The 20467-nt window shown below is 29.6% G+C and overlaps 1 protein-coding gene across 1 annotated transcript; it reads right to left on the reverse strand.

The window, feature by feature from the left end:
* Nucleotides 1-2149: 2149 nt before the first annotated feature.
* LOC124826423 (uncharacterized) lies at nt 2150-4424 on the reverse strand. Its single transcript, XM_047299250.2, has 3 exons — nt 3781-4424; nt 3225-3368; nt 2150-3024 (listed from the first exon to the last, which is right to left on the reverse strand). The coding sequence occupies exons 1-3, from the start codon at nt 4323-4325 to the stop codon at nt 2505-2507; spliced, it is 1209 nt and encodes a 402-aa protein (XP_047155206.1). The 5' UTR covers nt 4326-4424; the 3' UTR covers nt 2150-2504.
* Nucleotides 4425-20467: the final 16043 nt, after the last annotated feature.

Below are 20467 nucleotides of genomic sequence, written 5' to 3' on the forward strand. Positions count from 1 at the left end.
TTTAACTAGATTGCAATGATGTTACAATCAACAATATGCATCAACATATATATATAGTTGCAAACATGACATGGTTCTAGAAAGTAGAAACCTTAAAATGTAACCTGGAATAGATCAAAAGAAACAGTGGTTTCAACTGTAATATTTCAAAACCATTCACATGTTAGACTTCCACCAAACCTTAATTTCTTTTTCAGCTAGCATTGTATCTGTGTCATGTTCTAATTAAGGTATTCCTGCCAAATAATTTTTTAGTATGAATCAAAGGAACAGAGTGAGAGAATATTTTACTTACAAGTTTCAAGTATATATACCTGCAAAGTACTTCTAGTTTATGCAAGAGCTTATCTAAAATATTCTCACATTTTTTAATAAATTTAAAATCATCATTATATTAAATTCACTTTGAACCTGTCAGAAAAAAAAAACAAAGAGTGTCATAAATTATAAACCTTAATTTTAGGTATGATCAAGAATTGAAGATTAAAAAACCTAAAGCAGTCACTACAAAAGATAAAAACTTCAAAACAACCTAAACTAGCATGCATGAACTTGACTGAATCATGGCTTCTTTCCAGATCCATCGATGAATTACGAAAAATATTTAGTTGAAAATATAAAAGATGGTGATTTTACCGATTAAATCTTATACATTATTGGTCATACATGGTGGAGCGATGGAATTAATTAATGTGCTTTTTAATAAAATCTTGATACACCAGTTCATGCAGTGTTTGTAAAGAATCTTGTTGTATGATTTATCTTTTTCCTTCATCATATTCCTGGACGGTTACAAACAATTAGCACATTGCTATCCCCAGCCTCCACAAAAAATATTCTTGTCTTTCTTTCTTTCTTTTTGGGAAAGAATTTCGATCAGTTCAATATAAATAATTTTTTCAAACATTGAATATCACTGGAATTTAACTCTCCATTTAATGAATTGGAATTTGAAACAGTATAGAGAATTAGATAAGCCAGCATAAATTGATTACACTTATATATATTTATTTCACAAAGAAGATAACTAATTAATTATATGATTCCAAATAAGATAAAAGCTGTGACAGATATCAGAACCACATAAAAAAACCAACTTTTACAACAATTATATGAACTTTTGTTAATCTAATAAAATAGGAGAAACTCCTCAGATTATTCTTCTACATCAAGAATATCGAACTTCAAATAAATAATTAATCTAACTACTGGCATCAACAAAGTGCACTTAATTTTGTTTTCTCTTGTGTTTACATTCTACTTAAATTTTATGCATGTTAATGAGAAGTGATAGAAAGTAATTAAAATGTAATGTTTGAATTGATGTAATGCTAAGTAGATGATTGATGGGTATGTGCAATATATATTGGTAGTTCTGGTAAGTGGAAAATTTGGAAGCAGGGATAGGGTTAGTGGGATGGCCAATGGGTTGTTCTAGTATTACAAAAGTTGTAAACTATGGTAGAACAATATATATGTGTGTAATGCTTTTGTCCACACCAATATCTCACATCATCCATGTTTTGGTATGAACAAGAAACAATCCATGCTCTTGCCATTTCCCTCCCAGGAAACACACATCATCATTGAATGGCTGAAGCCCATCTTTGTATATAGCTTATAGGGGAAGATGATGAGAAAAGCCATCATACACAAAAAGCTAAAGGGTACTGCTAGAGTAATAATGTTGCAACTTTTTCCATACCTCATCTCATGCATCGTGTCAAGTCATAGGCCATCATAACACACTCTCATACATAGTTTTCATCTTTCTTTCTTAAATCTCCCTCATCATAGGTACACTTCCCTGCTCCATTGCTTCTTAACTTACATTCTTGGCTTTCCCTTTCCCACATAAAGTCTCTCTGCCATAAGTATCTCAGTGGGAGTGGCAAAACATGCACCTTGCTAAACCATTTCACCACATGTGTCTAATTCAACAAATTAAGGAAAAACCCTAACCCTAAAACCCTTCGCTTTTCCACCGCCAAAAATCACTTCTGACCACATGATGATAATAATCACTGCCAGGAAGCTAATAATGAAAAATAAAAACAAAATAAGGCATGGCAATTAAAAATACCTCATAATCGAATATACATATCTAGTTATAATATATATACAATATAAAGAAGGAAAGAAGAAAAAGTTGAATAGCAAAACGAGAATATATCTAAAATCTCGAACCTCCAAAATGTTTCATACATACATATATATGAGCACAAGCCATTTGAAGTGAGGTTTCTCTATGGTAATCTCTTAAACACAAAACACCCCAAAAGGCCACAGAGGTTTTCACTTTTCATCATATGTTCAGCTAGTTAGCTAGATAACCAACCTTACATACATAATATAGCATTGTAGCAAGATATTAATAATAGAATATAATTAATATACAGGCAAATAATTAAAATTAAAATGAAGTAATTAATGTCAAAAGTTCTATGATGAAATATTACTACTACTACTACTACTACATGTCTGACGATGATGATGATGATGACCTAGACACGATCTCCCCTCTCTTCATTCATCATCTGCGTTGGCAGCATGTCCTGAAGAAGCCCATTGAAGAAACCCTGAGGACCTCCCACCCTAGATAGCGCAAAAGCTCGCAGATTCTCTTGGCTCTGAAGGAACCCACTCAACGACGACGTATTGGCATAGTCGTTTATACAAGTAGCTGAGTTAACAACATTCAGAGGTGATGATGAAGACGAGGTGCTGGTGGTTGTGGAGTTGTACAACATTGCTACTTGAGCTTGAGCTTGTGCTTGTGCCTGTGCCTGTGCTTGGTCATGACGAAACTGTTGGTGTTGTTGTTGTTGCAGCATGAAGAGTCCACTGGTGGGTCCGAACGCGCTTGGTTCGGAGTGCAAGAACCCGAGGCTAGCCCGTGACGTGGCAGGACAAGGGTGCGTGTGTTGCCCCTCGTAGGTTGTCACCACCACCGCAGGGTCCTCCGAGGAACGCTCCACGCGCTTCTTCACGCCGCATGCCGCGGTGGTGCAACGATAGTAGCTCCTGTTGTTGATTATTTTGCGTGCACCGCAAGAAATATTTTAATTATAAAGTCGCAATCCAAAGCACCGCATACATAATAAAACGAAAGAACAAAATAATTCTAGAGGAGAAGAACAAATCAATGTTACTTAAATCAAGATTTGATAAATGAAATCTACATTAGTTAATTAAATAATTAATTAATTAATTATTGGTGTTACCTGGGATGAGGGCTGTTTTTGACGGCTTTCTGACCGTACTTGCGCCACCTATAGCCATCGTCGAGGTGATCCACTTCACTCTTTGTCTTGAACGCAAATCTTGGTTCTCTTGGCTTCTTTTGGTGCTTCTTTTTCGGCTTCGGCCTAACCGTGGAAATTTAGTAAAGCAAATAATCAAAATCTTTCTCTTATTTTCTCGGGTTTATATTTATATAACAAACAAACACAACAAATCAAAATCTGAAGAAGATGAGATAGGAAAGAAATGACAGTATAACGAAAACCCATTTTAAGTTCAATGAACATACACAGACTTACACACACAGAAACTCCGTCAATTCTCACCACTCGGCAACCCTGTCTGTCTTTGCGACTGTAACAAAATCTATCCTCGTTTAATCTTATTATTACTTTTTATTATTTCACACAAGCACATTCAGTGACAGAGAATTAATTCCATTATTTTTTTATGAAACAGATTAAAATTAAGAAACTAAATCATTTTCATTCATCGCTATTATTATTAATATTTACTTTCATCACCATCATTACTCACTGATTCTTAGACTTGTCTTGATCTTGGTCTTCTCCTTTTCCTGCTGCATCTGTTGCCGTTTCATCCTCCTCCGGTTCGTCTTCATTTCCAGTTGCTTTGTTGGCGGCGGCCGCGGCGGCCTCATTCGAGGAGGAGGAAATCGAGGAGTAGTTGGGAGACGGAGGAGTGTTGAGGACCTCGGAGCCTCCGTCGGGGACATTGGAGCTGGCCGGGGAGGGAAGCGCGTGGGTGATTTGGGTGGGGGCTGGTGGCGGTGGTGGTGAGGTGACGGCGGTGTTTTGGGGCCAGTCGAATAAGGAAGGGATATAATCAGGGACAGACAGCAAGTCCATGAAGGGAAAGTTTGAAGCTTTTGGATCGTGAGGCAAGGACGAAGATGGCGGTGGAGGAAGAGGTGGCATGATGTCGAAGATGGTGGAGAAAGCAGGGGAGAAAGGGAAGGACATGGTCATGGTCATGTTGGGAATCTCGTCGGAAAATGCCACAGAATTTGCCATGGTGGATGATGACTTTGAGTTCGCTTCTTTCTCTCTCTTCTCCTCCATTGCTTTTAATCTATCGTAGGTGCTATATATCAACAAAAACCTTTGCACATATTCCTCATTTTCCCCCCTTTCTCTCTCCCTTTTTGCTTAACAATATTTCTCAAAAACCCCAAAACAATCTTCCCCATTTATTTATTTATTTATTTTCTTTTTTAGCCTTATTTTATTCAGACTGTCCAATGCTCTCACACACTCATCTCTAACGTTTTAGTCAATCTTTTTACCACAATTAATACTTAATTCAAAAATATTATTTTTTTAAAGCTAAAACGTTTAGTTACAGACCATGTCTTGTAAGCTTTTGACCAGGAGTTTTGTTTCATCATCAGATTTATATATATGAAAGGAAAGAAACTGATGTATCATTAAAGAATTAATCTCAAATTATTCAATTATCTGATATTTCAATTTTCAATAAAGATTAATAATTAATAAGGGGGTTTTGTTTAAATAAAATATATATATATATATATATATATATATATAAAAAATTGGGTGTGTGAAAGGAGTTTGATTTGGTTGGGTTTGGATGGGGTGGGGAATTTGGAGAACAGGTTGGCTGGGCTGGGAGAGGTTTCCCACCTAGGGAGTGACCGACACGTGGCGGTTTTCGTTCTCACAAGTGGATTGCGATAGCATTTACTGCGAAGGAGGAGCAGCGGTGGGTCCCAGTGAACGCGTATATTTGACTGGCAACCGGAATTAGTGTGAACGGGGGAGTGTACACGTGGGATGTAAGTAAAAGGAGATTAGGGTCTGATGTTAGCATGTGATGGTGCTGTCCTCTTTCATTTCCCTTTTTTATTTTTTATTCTCTTTTAATATTTCTTTAAAAAAATATTATCTACATTTTTTGTTTTTCAAAATCATTTTATTTAGTATGAACAACTACAATAATATTGTAAACTATGGTTATGCAACTTGTTAATATAATGTTCTATTTTCATTGTGTAAAAAATTCAAAGTCAGTCACTCTTGATTTAACGGATTTAAGGAAAACTGTGTTAGGAGAAAAATAAATATATTTTTGAAAACTTTCTAAATATTGTATTGATAGCTCTCCTTAACTATTTTCATCACACAATGAATTGTACAAAGAATAGTTATAATTAGATAATCATTGAATGAAAACCATTTCTAATTTAAGTCTGCATATTTATTGCAAACTGATGGATATATTTTATTTTACATCAAATGATTCAGATGAAAATAAATTATTGATTGATTTTGAATTATTGAAACTTTCAATCTTTAATAATCTATTGATAAAAAATCAACCATTAATTTTTTTTCATTAATGGACATTCAATATATTCATCTATGAAACAGATCATTTTAGAAGTTAAAATATATTTTTTACAAGTTAACAAAATTAAGTTTTTTAACTCATATTTTACAAATATATTTCTTGAAAAAACGTATTTGATAAAGACGTTATGAAAAAATGTTGAATTCATTTTTATTTATTATAAATAGGAGTATAAGTTGAATTTTTAAAAATAATGGACGAATCACTAGCCATCAATAAAATAAAATAGATAAATTTTATCTACTTCAATCATTTTTATTTTTATTTTTCATATTTTGTAATGGACGGTTAATATGAACTTACTAAGGAATAAATAGGATAGACAATGGATAGTTGAGTTGTTTTCTACTAATATTGGTGATTAATACAACTAAAAGGCGTTTGAAAATTTAATTTTATTACAAGTTTTGGATTATAAATTCTACTATGTTACCTTCTTCGTCTACAACCATAAGATGTTGGATCCTCCAAAAAATAAGTTCATTTCATGAAAACATTTTCATTTATTTTCAAAGTATTTAATTTTGAGGTGAGAACCCTAACATTGTATGGAAAAATTATAACAAATAAAATGCCGCTTTAAATGTGAAAATGTGAAGAGAATTTCTGTGTTATTATAGACTTGAATGAAATAACTTTAAAATTAAAGTAAAAGAAATGTTTTTAAGAAACAATGTTAAAGAAATTTATTACTCTAAAAATTTACTCATCCTATGGATTCTGCTAACTAAAGTTTTTAAGACACTAATTAAACTAAAATAGTTAGGCTGCGTTAATAATCATGAGAGTCTGCTCTAAAAAAATCATTGTTAATTTTCTTAATTGATATCTTAAAAATATTAATTGCCCCTTTGTTCTTCTATGTACTTTTTAAGATTATTTTGTAAAAACAAAAAAGTTGTACATTTTTTATTTTAATAAAATAGCTGTATAGTTTCTTATTATTCATTTCTCTTTTCATTTAAAACAGCAAGTATATGTATAAACTATTTAAAAGTTATTATAAGAATAAAGAGTACAACAAAAACAATAATAAATATCTTGTGAATTTTGGAGAAAAAAATATTTTTTTCTAGAATGCAAGAAAAAAAAGAAAAAAAAAATGATGGAGTATGATTTATAGCTTAACGTATATATTTAACAACATCTTTGTTGAGAGGTCTCTTATATTATTTTTATTCACACTTACGATGATCCCCAATATTTGTATAAAAGATAGTTGCAATAATTAATCATTTACAATGTTTGAGAAAAAAATATTAAAATTAAAAGAAATGTAATTGTACATGCTTAAAAGTTATATAATTATTATATAATTGTCTACATAAACACATTACTTTCTTATAAAAAAACACAGGAAGAATAAAGAAATACATTGTACAATTTAAACAGAAAACAATTTAAAAAATGTATATTAAAGGTGACCATTTATAAAAGAGAAGGTAAATATAATTACACATTTCACTTCATTTATATTTATTTATGTTCCCATCATATCTTTTTATATTTATTTATGTTCGCATCATATCTAATGAAAGTTTAAAAAAAATTGAGGGTTTGTCTAAAATCGTTAAATTTATAATTAAAGGTTTAAGAAATTGAGAGTTTATCTAAAAAGATTAAAATCAATCATCATGAATATGAGTGCCCGTTTTAAAAATTGGAGTTTTTTAAGATTTTATCATTAAAAATGTCTTTAAAAGTGTAAAAAAAATATATTTAAATTACTTTTAGATTTTGATTTCTAAAAGATGTGAAACTAAGAGAAACAATATATAATATCGATTATTATTTCTTTATTTGATTGAATTTAATTAATAAAATATCATTTAATTCCTTATATTCATGTTTATTGAAATTTGAATCGGATAAAATTATTGTAACCCTAATTTCAACTTCTACTGTTAATTTAATTCTGAACGAATTTTTTCAACACTAATTAATTCAATTAAAATAAACAATTGGTCAAAGACAAACACATAAATAAATAAATAAAACTAATATTAAGAATATGAACAATAACCAGGAAAATGGATGATGGTGAGAATTGAGAAAAAAAAAGAGAAAAAATCACACTTAAAAATGTTGCAACTGAAAAATTGAAGTTTTCTACACACTTTATGCAATTTGTGGTCAGAACAAAGACAGGTGTGACTGTGTGGGAGAAATTTAATTTTCTATCCAATTATTTTTCACAAAAGTGCCTATCATTGAAAGTATTAACATAATTTATTTTATCGTACTTAATACATAAATTAAACAAGAAAATCGTTAATCTTCGTGTATAATAATAATTAAAAATATATCATAAATTTAGTTTGGGTTGATTGAATTCGTAAATCGCAAATCCACGAAAGTCATTACAGATTTTCATTAGCATGATTGGAATTAAAGAACTATTAATTTAAATAAATTTGGATTGTAGTCAACAACCATTGTGGAAAAAAAAATATTCACTCTTACTTAACACTTTACATTGTTTAATAATAAATATTTGTAAATAGAAAAGTATATGTATTTTATTTTATATAATATAGATATGTGTTCATACAAGAGTTGGTGATTTACAGCACTGGAAAAACGCGTATATGTGTGCTTTATGGCAAAACAGAAAATAATAAAAGTAGATAAGATCATTTAATTGCGTCAAATATTCTTTTAATTCTAAATCGATTTTATTGTAGTTTAATATAAAAATGGTTTTTAAAATGACAATTAAAATATTTAATTTTTTTATAAACTTAAATGATATTATAGATAAATTTAATTACGAGTTCACTTTAGTCACCTATATCTGACTGGAGAAAATACCAACCACATTTCTTGTTTTATATCTTACAGGCAAAGAAGAAGCGATTTCATGCTTAATTATAATTTTTAAACATATTTTTTTAAATCTGCAAATTTTGATTTCTATATTCTTTTAGACATCATCTTAGTTAATTAATTTTGTATTATTAGTAATTTTAGTTATTATTTTTTGTTCAAACAATTTTGATTCTTAGTTTTTAAATATCAGTGACAATTTTTCTTTCAATTATCCGCAATTCTTTTATGATTTTGGATATTGTATAGGGAAAGTTAGAGAGATAAAAAATACTTGTGACTTTTTTACATTATCGAAAAATTAACAATTAATTGTTTCAAAATATAATTGGATAATGATTCGATAAGGTTTGAAATTTAAAAATTGAACAAAACTACAAATTATTAAAGTTTAAGAGATAAAAACAACAATGAACTTCAGTATAGATTACGAACAGTTAAAAGTTAAAAAATATAAAATTATTAAACAAAAATTAGAAACCACAATTGTAAACTTTACAAAAATATAGGACTAAAGTTAATATATTATTAATATATCTTATTTGAATATAGACCAATATACATTTTCTGGTATTTAAAGGGAGATACTGAAATCCAAACTTAAGAGGTTGTAAACATTAAAATATATTTTGGGAATTAATATCCAGTTGATGACATTTTGAAGATCTGGCTAAAATGCACTACCCAATTTGTAACACATAAAATACAATTCGACACGATAAAAGTCAATAATAGGGAAAGATAGTAATCATTATTGATAACTCAAAATTCAAATCAGTAATGATGCTTCATATCATATATAACTACATTAATTTTTACTTATTATTTCTTTTTCTTTTATCATCTTTACTTATTACATATGTCACTTTCTTTCTGTTTATTTATTTCGTCTTATTGTTTTAAAAGATCTTTTGTTTTCTAAAATCTACTTACATTTAAAAAAATTATATTCCTGAACATTTCTATTTTCTAAAACCCAGTAAGAAAACATTACATTTGAAAGAAATAAGACGAATAACACTTTTTAAAAAATATTCTTAATTTGAAAGTAAAATTCAAAAGACAATAATGCTTGAATAGTGGAAAATTATTTTGGGAAATAGATTTAAAAATAAAGCAGAGACTCATCATAGGATGAGATAGAAACGAGCTGCAAGATCTATAGCAGATTTTAATTATATTTGAATCAAACATTGGACTGAGTCAAAGAACGAATATTTTTAATTGTCAGAAAAACAATAATTAAACATAAAGGCATTCCTGTGAAAAGGAGTCTTCGTGCAGACAACGCTTACGTTAGAAGGTTAAATCTAGCAAATGGAAAAAATTGTCCGAGAAAAAGTTACTTAAATTCCAAAGTACTAAAAAAAATGAAAAATTAAAAGTCATTATATAGGAAAAACAAATTAACATGAACACGTACAACAACGTTGTGAGTGGCGACTTGTTAAGACCGTCGTCGTCTCATCATATAGAAGCTTCGGCACGTGCTTTCCGTGACATCATTTCCACGTCACCCTTTCCTCATAAAAACTAGTTCCATTTATAGAAGTACCAAAGTTTAATGTCAAATTTAAGAATAATTTTATTTACTGAATGCGTGTTTAATTGAATTTTCATTTATAAATTGTATTCGATAATATCAGTTTTTCACTTTTCCCCCTCCATTTTGAGTTTTTCTTTTTAGAGGCGCAATGTTGAGAATCATAAATGCTCTTCTAAAATTTAATGGGCCTCTCAGTTAGGTGAATGATTGTTATTTTTATTTCAGTATAAAAAACGAAATCACATTATTTTGACTATTATTTTAAAATGTGTAAACTAATTTTAAAAGGAGTGAGATGTAAATAAAAGATTTTGTGAAAAAGTATAATGTGCGGAGGCGAGTGCGGTGGAAGTACACGTGGCAGCATGAGATTGTGCGTGGCTCTTACGTGTTTGATGGACGGGTGGAATTGAGCGAAACCGAGATCGAAAGGAAACGTACTTTACGCGGTTTTGGTATATTCTATTATTGCTTCAAACACACTCTTCACAACCCATATATGCCTTCATCTTCTTTCTGCATTACTATACTCTTCATTTTTTAACCTTACCTCTTTGTATTTTTCTTCTTTTTTCTTAATTTTATATCTTATCAGAGTTTTCAATCTCTTTTATGTCCATATAAACTGACACTTTTTTAATCATTCACACCATTCCTTTCTTTCTTTAAATTTTTGAATGCCATTTTCACAAAAGTAGTGTTCTGATTTGTTTTCTTGGGATAATATAAGATAAGAAAGCGTGTATTTATCATCCACTGCGTGATTACCGTAAGCAACAACATTCTTTTATCCTCTCTCAAAATATACCAATTTATAAATTAATATTATTTTTCGTTTTAGTTTTTTTAAATATATTATTGTTTAGTTTTCCCGTAAATTACCTACATGTATAAAGACAAGACGTACATGATGTTGTCTTTAAACAATGAAATGTAACGGTATTGGTTTGACATGTTGGTAGTTGGTGGAGGGTGGGAAGGTGGCTGCACCGTGGCTTTGGGCGGCGCGTGGTTTGTTGATTGTTTATAAACGGTTGTTTGTTTGGATTTTACATCACATTGGAACAACCGACATAGGATTTAAAGTTCTGTTTGCGGTGTTTGACCGCGGTTTCCATGAGATACCGTCCAAAATGTCGCTATAAAGGATAATCCCAAACAAAACATTATATAAAAGCGCTTCTGTGTGCGTAATGCCAATCGTCAACCTTTTCAATATTTTCTTCTCCTTGTTCAACTACACAAATACAAGAGAAAGCAAACACCTTTAATTATATTCGCAATTTATTACTTTAAAAATGATATTATTATTTTTTTGCAGCAGTACAAAACTGCTGACCGATGAAAAGAAAAAATATTTAACAAAGATTTTCATTCTATTTTACTCATCCCACTTTTCGGCTGAGAATTAAAAATGTGTGAATTTCTCATCATTATTTTTGTATTAATTTGTTTTTTCCTTCTAAACATATTTTTTCTTTTCCCCCTCCTTTTCCTTACGTCTTTACATAACATAAAAGCTATCGTGTTGACTTAGGTTGATGAAAGTTGGAACATGTAGTTGTAGTTTAATCATATATGCATAGTTGCAATGTTTCTTTTAACTAGTGTTGACGTGCAAATATTACTATTGGAGAAAATTACAACATAAACCCTATCATATTTCATTCTCTCAATCTTAAAACTTCCAACTGCCGTTATCCTTATTCTATGACCGACCATTGTGTAATTGAAGTGCACACAATGTTTTTTCGTTATAAAAAACGTTGGAGAATATTTGATGATTTAGGTTCTGTGATTCCTCTACTGAGGTTCATGTAACTTGCCTAAAGTTATTGATGAGAATGCTATTTTAGAAACAGTTTATTCATTGAACAACGTTATATTCTTATTTGAATATTGATCGGGCTGTAGCAAATGTGAAAGCAAACTGGTTAATTTTTTTTAATGCCTATGATTCGAATATATTTTATCTGTCAGAATCTTTTTCCAAACATCTTAACCAAACCCGTTTGTGATTTAATAATATAAAGCTGTGTTCTAGATGTGTGTCACCATCCATCATTTCCACACTAGATTATATCATATTTCGGATTCCATTTTCCTTCCAGATATTTTCAGTAAAATTTTATTATAAGGTGCCTCAGATTAATCCTAAAACTTTATTTAATAATTGATTTAGATTATCTAGAAATCTACAATATTTTTGAACATTTTCTTCCAACATTATCTCTCAATGAGGTTTTTTCTCGTCTTGAATGTGTCTTATTTGTTTTCATGGTCAACTCAACAACTTTTGACCAACACTCATATAGAAGAAATCAGTACGAAAACTAATTCATACAAAGCTAATACTGAATTAAATAATTGTACAGAAAGAGTTCAAAATAGACGTACGTCATGTTATTTTAAGTGGGGGCATCCATTTTAATTTCATTTAGAAAACTCACATCAATTTAGTTTCAAGATGGAAAAGTCATGCATGCTTTCTTTTTAGGGTTATATATACCCCTTAAAAAGACTAATTAATTCACAGAAGTGTATTGATATAAATAACTACTTCCTTTAACTTCTAATTAACTTTTAAGTCTATTTTTAAATAAGAATTTATTAAATATTATTTTTATTCATTAGGTATTCAATTTTTTTATTCATTAGGGATTCAATTTTTTTATATTTTTTAATTAAATTTTTGTTGTTTAATTTGTTTTCTTTAATTAGATAACATGGTGATTATTTTATTGTCTCATCATTTGTCATTTAATATGGTTAAGAAGTGGACTTTAAGTCAAATTCAACCCCACAAAACAAGCTTACGTGGAACTTATCTCTAATCGACGTGGAACTTCCAACACACTCCCCTTACGTCGAAATATAAACATCATCTCGAGGGTGAGACTAGACATTAATGGATGAGTGGTTCGATAGTGACCCAATAGTGGGTGAAACAATACGTCCACACAAATTTCGCTAGGATAGAGTCTAACTATGGCTCTGATACCATGTTAAGAAATGAATTTTAAGCCTAACTCAACCCCACAAAATCGGCTTGTAAGGTGAGGTTTGCACCCACTTATGTATTCTAAATTGACTTCATCTCTAGTCGACGTGGGACTTCCAACAAATATTAACGGTAATATTATTTTATCAATCATAATATGTGAAAACAAAATATTATGATTACAAAACAAAATAACAATCATATTACTCCACTAGATAAAGGTAAAGACTAAACTGAAAATAATATATAATAAACAACAAAATTTTATTAAAAAATCAATTAAAAATACTCAATTTTGTAAATAAATGTATAACTTAATTAAATATTTCGTTAAATATAATAATTCTTATGGTGATAATGCACGCCAATTAGTTTCCTTTAAGTGTAATTCATATTTCACCTAAAAAGAACATGTTAACATTATAAGTTAATAGAATTGGTGGGATCATAATTGCGAGTTTGCAAGTTAGTTAACCTAAACTAAAATATATATTGAAATTTATTTACAATCTTTTAATCTTGAATTTTAATATATTATTACTAATAAAATAATTAAAAGAAACCATCTTAAAGATTAATTATTTATTATTTATTACAAGTAAATAACGAAATATATTGTAAAAAATAGACATTAAAATGAATTATGAAATATTAGAAAAAGTAAAGCAAGGAAAAAAAAAACTATTTAGAATGACGAACTTGATTATCTAGCTAATATCATACTTATATAGTGGATTGCAAACCAATATGCATGATCCACATTATTATTTTATTATATTTATTTGATTTTGTTGATGCTAATTTTATCAGTAATTTTCCAGATATTCTTGCAAGACTAGATTTAATTATTAAGTATGCCATGGCATGCTTTTAATTAAGCCATTCAGTTTGCATTTGCATAAAGATAAATGTATTTATCTGGGCTACAACCTACGTTTCAATGTATTTGGAATGCAGAACTTGGAAACATTTAATTATAAATTTGATCATTCAAATCTTTAAAATTAAATAATCTAAGTTCACTATTAGAATGTAATTATCAAATTATTAATAGAAAATATTACATATTTATTGGTAATCATAGTATAAATTAGTTATGTAAGATATTAGTAGTAAGGGTTTAATAAATTTAGACATGTCATACTTATATATATATATATATATATATATATATATATATATATATATATATATATATATATATATATATATATATATATATATATATATTCCAGTGATTGGATTCATGGTGGGAAAAAATAACTTAGTTTAGAAAATTAGAAAACTAAATATATAATTACAATTTTATAGAGAACAAAATTATATAATCACAAAATTACAACCAAATTAGATTAGAGACGTCTTATTTATTTTTGTGAATTCTACCTTTTAAAATTTATATAAAAACTAATTTGTGATTTTTGCAGTTGAGTCACGAAATAAATATGAAAATAGAAATTATTCTAAGAGTCTATGAAATAGTGATTTACAAGTAAAAGTGTGATTTAAATTATGATACTTGCTTATTTTAATATTAAAAGTTTAAATATATAAATAAAATTTCAGTTAACGAGAGTTTCATTAAGTAGAAACATATTATTTCTCTAAAATATATTATATAAGAGTTTTTTAATCAGTTTTTTACTATCTTTTAAAGTATTCTATTTTTTATTCATCTGTTTGAAGATCACAAAGTACTAAAGTGATTACTGAGACGAGGTTTTCTCTGGTTTGCAAAAAATATTTTTGCTTTTTTGCGAAAGAGTAAATTAGTATATATTATTTTTTCTAGTTTGTTCATTCTCTTATGAAAGTAAGTTGTTGTTGTTTGCATATGTAATCTAAGTTTTTTATAAGACTTTCTATTGATGAAACCCTTGTAATATTTTTATGATTTGTAGGAATAGATAAAGATTTTTTGAGTCATTGGAGTTGTTGTAGCACTCTTAGAACAATTTGTTTTTTTAAAAGATAAAAAAAATTAATTATCACTTTTTAATGTTGTTGATATTTGATATAATGTGATATATTTTTTATTTGGTTTGAAAGTGATAAAACTTTCACCTAAATTTGGATATTAGAGCCTTTTATAGAAGTAAATTTAACTTCGATCCATAGATTAAAAGAAACTAAATTTTTTAGTACTGAAAAATTAAGTAGATAAACAGGAAAGAGAATTTATTAGATTATAGAAATAGTAAAAATGAGAAGAGGGTAGCGGTGATTGCGGCGCCTCTCGTAATGGAATATTTTGTATTCTCGAAATCTTTCTCTTTTCCACAACAGAAAAAGAAGTATTACACTTTCTGTTTATTTTTTTAATTTTTCTAATACTCTCTTCATACCCTCACAGCTCAAGCTGTCCAATAATTTAAGCTCTCTTTCAAACTTTCAATTTCAATTACTATTAAAATACTGACACGGCTTCTTCACTTGGAATGGGATGTTGGGAAGTCAAAGTCAACACATATAGGTTTTAATATTATTGGTGTTATTAAAGAATGTATTTGGAAATGGGAAATGCATCGTTAATTGAAGATGAAAGATGGTAAAGAGAAAAATAAAAGAAGAAGAACGCGTAGAGCAGAAAGTGACAAACGATATCGTATTGCGTGCACGTCTCTGCAATTTTCTCTGTGCCTTTTCAAGCCATGCCCATGCTGGAAACCACGAACCCCATCAACGCCTACAACGTATAAAAATCCAACCCCCTTTTTCCTCTATACATTTCTTTTCACATAACGTATATTAACACTTCAAAATTCAACTGTAAGTCAACAATTAATTAAAATAAGAAGGTTCAGAATTTTAAAATTTAATCTTTTTTTTATGAGTTAGACTTATGTTTTATTTGTATTTTAATATCTTTAGTTAACCGTGAAGTTTAATTAGTAATACCAAAATTAATGATTAATCTCGATGACAAATTTATACAATTAAGAATAACAACTCATAAATTTATTGTCTTAATGTTTTGTATTATAAAGAATGTTAATATCTTATGTAGTTTGAAAACAATTCTCACATTTGTTATATTTTTCTTTAATGAATCACCACTTTAAAATCTTAGCAATAAGTAATAAAAGCAAAAACGAATGAATTTAATCACATCAAATAAAAATAAAGTCAATTTATAATGTATATATATCCAAATTGAAGCTTATAAAAGTAGAGAGGTAGTGAATATAACTATTCCCATTAACAAAAATATTAACAATTAATATTTATCCAAAAAAGAGAAATTGAATTATATTTAAAATATCACATTCTTTAAAAGAATTTGAGATTTATAATTGTCATCCAATTTTATTTATATTCATATTTAGAACAAAATAAATTATTTATAAATTAAAGAGAAAAAATGGAACGCAAATTTTGAAATTCAGAAACCAAATTAAAAAAAACGGAGTACCCACATACTAAATATCCACCGTGGGGGTAGAATAAAAATATTATAATTTATGGTATTAAAAAAAATATCATACATAGATGTGGAAAAGTCACAATATCTGCTTTTGAAATAACAACTATTGAAAATATTAAAATAGGTTAAAATTAAAAAAAAATCCTTTTCGAAAATAGGTTAAAGTAAAAAGGAGAGTGTGAACTAAATAATTTTATTGAAAAGAAGCTAAGTACAGATAGTGACCTATCCATTTATAACATATTTTAAACTCAGCTGTTTACTATGGTGCTATTTATTTTATTTTCCAATTACTACATGAAGCCTTATATTTTTAATTTACTATCTTATGCTTAAAGATGTGTGTAAGAAACTTTTAATTCCGTCTGCTTTTGCATACAAATCTTCAAAAATAGAAAACAAATTGTAATTAAATAGTGAAACAAAATGAAGAAACAGGGAATAAAAGTAAAAGTAAGAACTTTTCTTAAATCTTCACCAAATATAAATTATCAAGTTGAATAATTAATGGAGATGTCGACATTAAAGTAGTTTAAACCATGCTAGCTTTGGTTCTTCTTCAAGTATAGGCCATACATTATACAGTAATTCGTATATAATTGATGAATCGAGCACTTGAGAATAAATGTCTGATACTCTGTAGATTTTTGCTGGTAGTGGTGGCCATATGGCAAAAAGTATTTAGTGTATTAAAGACTAAATTGCAAAATGAAAAATGATACTTTAATGAAATTTAAAAATATTATTTGAACTAAACTTTAGATAGAAAGATCTAAATAAGATTCGTTTCTGGAAAGTCATTTACTCATATTTATATTTGATGTTTGCACAGTCAATTTTGAAACATTATACTAAAATTCATTCCTGAATTACGACACAAATGGTCAATAATAATAATAAAGCAATACAAATTGTTTGTTTCCTAATTTAAATAAAAAAAATGAGGAGGTAGGAATATATATTATTAATGGAGATGTGATTTTTAAATTGTTGAGAACATTAGGAATAAACAAATACTGGTATATGGGAGGTTACTTTATACCCCACTGTCGTTGCGTATTATGAGTTAATGTTCGGTGTGTTCTTTATCGGTATTCAAACAAGGTACGCCAAATAATATCATTGTTGATTACAACTTAAGAAAGATTCCAGTGTTTTCTTTTTACACTAAAAAAGCATATTGTGTCACTTCGTGTCTCAATTATTTGCAAGATATACATGCTTTTTTTTTTTATCTACACCCTAAATACGTGGGTCTTCTTAATTGAAAATTTCGATAAAATACAATTCCGAGTAATATCTTAACTTGGATGTATGTATTATTGGTACGTATGCGACTCTTTTTTGTTTTCTTTTTTCCCTGTAATGAGAATGCATTTAATCTGAGAAGAATAGTTAGTGTTTCAGAATAAGCCACGCTGATCAGATTGTCGTTCTCAACAATTTCCTGTAATAGTAATGAAAGTGATATGATTGTGAAGCATATGCCCTTCAAAATCTCTTTTTAGATATGAAATTTTGTTTATTGAGCAAGATACCCTGTTTCAGGATATATCAATAAAAAAATATAGATTCGTAGTTTGACTGTAACTTCTGCATAAATACAAACATGAACATCTCAAACTTACAAATTTAACCGATCTATACAGTTTTTCCAATTTGGAAACTTGATCGACCTCTTCGTTTCATGACCCACTTGAAGAATGAATGGTACTTGCTACCAAGATTTAACTAAACTGAGTTTGTTTCTGATGGGATGAACACAACTTTTGATAAGATTTCTTAGTGTCTCAAACCTCAATCACATTAGGACTAATTCAAAGTCTTGTTATTGCCATAATCGGGTTGTTGAGGACTACACTAACATTTATGAAGGCTAAACAGCTGAATTTGAAGGACAGAATGAATCGGAAAAACGGCACAAAAAGATAAATAAGAAGCGGTGGAAAATTGATGGTAAGAAGGGGAAGGTGGTGGGTGACTTTTTGTGAAGGATTGGACCATCACCAAATGGGCCAAGGTCCCGTCTAATAAGGTCAACCACGCCTATGCCTTGCATGGTTCTTTGACAGAGATAGAATTGACCCTAACCATTATATATTTTTAAGGTACAAGAGCCTCACCAACCAAAAGCTCTAGATAAGTTTTTGGTTCATATGGTGTGACATATCATTGGCCCACGAAGCCTTTGTCAACTTTCTTACCTATAAATATAATAATATATACCTGACAAACTATTCATTCAAGAGTTGGCTTCAAGCCATAAAAGCAAAGTAAATCACACCCACACAGAATCTAGGATAGACTTCACGGCTTAAATAATAATACCAGTAGGTGACAAACTTGGACCGGCACTAACTTTTAAACAACCAGTTTTCAACGTATCTAGTGTAGACACAATTCAAACTATAAACACAATGCCTTCATAAAGGACGTGTTTGATCATGAAATAAGTTTAAGAAGTTTATAAACATGTAAATAAGCTTGAATTTATTGTTGAGGTTGATATGCACCTGCATTGTTTTCAGATTTAGTGCAGGTAGCCTCTTGTTACGTAAATTTCAGTGTCTCGATCATGAGATGAGCCTCTATAGTTACGTACGGAAATGAATGTGGACAAAGCATACTTTGTAATGTGTTTATCTTCTGTTGCATGAAAGTTTAGGGTTATGTTAAGTCACGTCTTCCTCAACAACAATAATAATGATGGCAACAGTAATACCAATGAAAAGAAGCTGAGGCTACGGTGCAGATATTCGGCGAAAAGTTTTGTATCTGCCACTGGAAAACAAAAAGAAAAGGAGAAAAAAATAAGAAAAAAAAGGCTGATACAGCTTTTGACTTGTGAGAACACTTCAGCGTTGTTTATGGGTCCCCATGTGAAGAGTCTATGCACATGAAATTAATTAGCCAGCAAACCATATAATATTCAACCATGTGTCAAGCTAGAACCCAACAACGAATCCTGTTTAGGCACATGAATAACAGTGCCACTTTACCTAACTCAACCATTCAAAACATAAGATCATTAAAACTAAGATTCTGGCTTAACCTCTTTCCTATGACGTCGTTGCTTTCCACAATTTGTATTATTAGACCAGTTCTATAGTCTAGACCACAATCTCTTACAATATTGGACTGCATGACTTCCTCCTTCAATTTTGCATGATTTTACTAACATATTTCGTTCAGCCTATGATTCTGTGGGGCCTTTTTTACTACCCTGCAGGCCCAGATTTTGAATTCATATAACTGTTTCCTCATACAAATAAGATTTACACCGGCACTACAAATTAAACAAAAGGTATGCCAGTGAGACTGGATATGAAGTGTTTCCAAACGTTTATAGATACCGGTATAGTAAACCAACATGTATGAATTCCCTAAGTTTAGAAGCATGTATGAAATTTGGATTGCTAATCTTGACCGGTCAGGCACCAGCTTGTTGGATTCAATGTTGATGAGTATCCCAATCATACACGCGAGCAATTGTAATTTGATCAAATATAGGAGGGGAAAATGACCCAGAACTACTATTCGTTGATTTTGTAAAACTTTTTAAATGTATAAGTAAACCAGAAAGTATCACGCTCGTTACAGATGCGATGATTTTAACGCTGGAAATTTTCTAGTTCAAAATGAAAATGAGTATCAACATCATTCTAACTAAAAACCATCTAATCCTTCGGACTAAACCAGTATTGAGCATGATTCTTCCTAGAAAAGACCAACCTTGAAAGCCACTTACAAAGGTCTATTCCATCAGCGAAATGTGCAGAACGGTGTAGGAGTCTAGCAAGTGGTTAAATTTGAAAGAAAAGCAGTGAATTCAACACAATGTATTTGTATGCCCCTCTAATATCCATGTTGATTGCTGGGAAAGAAATTAGTCATGGCATCAATGTTATGTTGGTATCCGGGTATGCACATAAAAGCAGACGTCAATCACCAGTTGGAGATGAAGAAAAGAATGCTAAGGGATAAGCATTTGACCAATATCATTGAAGATAAAGAATATTTTCCTTCATATGTTACA

Source organism: Vigna umbellata, chromosome 1 (genome assembly GCF_029865625.1).
Source record: "Vigna umbellata cultivar VRB3 chromosome 1, Vumbellata_1.0, whole genome shotgun sequence".
Lineage (NCBI taxonomy): Eukaryota > Viridiplantae > Streptophyta > Magnoliopsida > Fabales > Fabaceae > Vigna > Vigna umbellata.

Excerpts from the sequence above, each read along its gene's own strand:
- LOC124826423 (XM_047299250.2), bottom strand. The coding sequence starts at position 4,325 with ATGGAGGAGAAGAGAGAGAAAGAAGCGAACTCAAAGTCATCATCCACC. Across the intron at positions 3,369-3,780 it reads CAAGACAAGTCTAAGAATCA|GCCGAAGCCGAAAAAGAAGC; the intron begins GTGAGTAATGAT and ends TTCCACGGTTAG. Across the intron at positions 3,025-3,224 it reads AAAAACAGCCCTCATCCCAG|GAGCTACTATCGTTGCACCA; the intron begins GTAACACCAATA and ends AATCAACAACAG.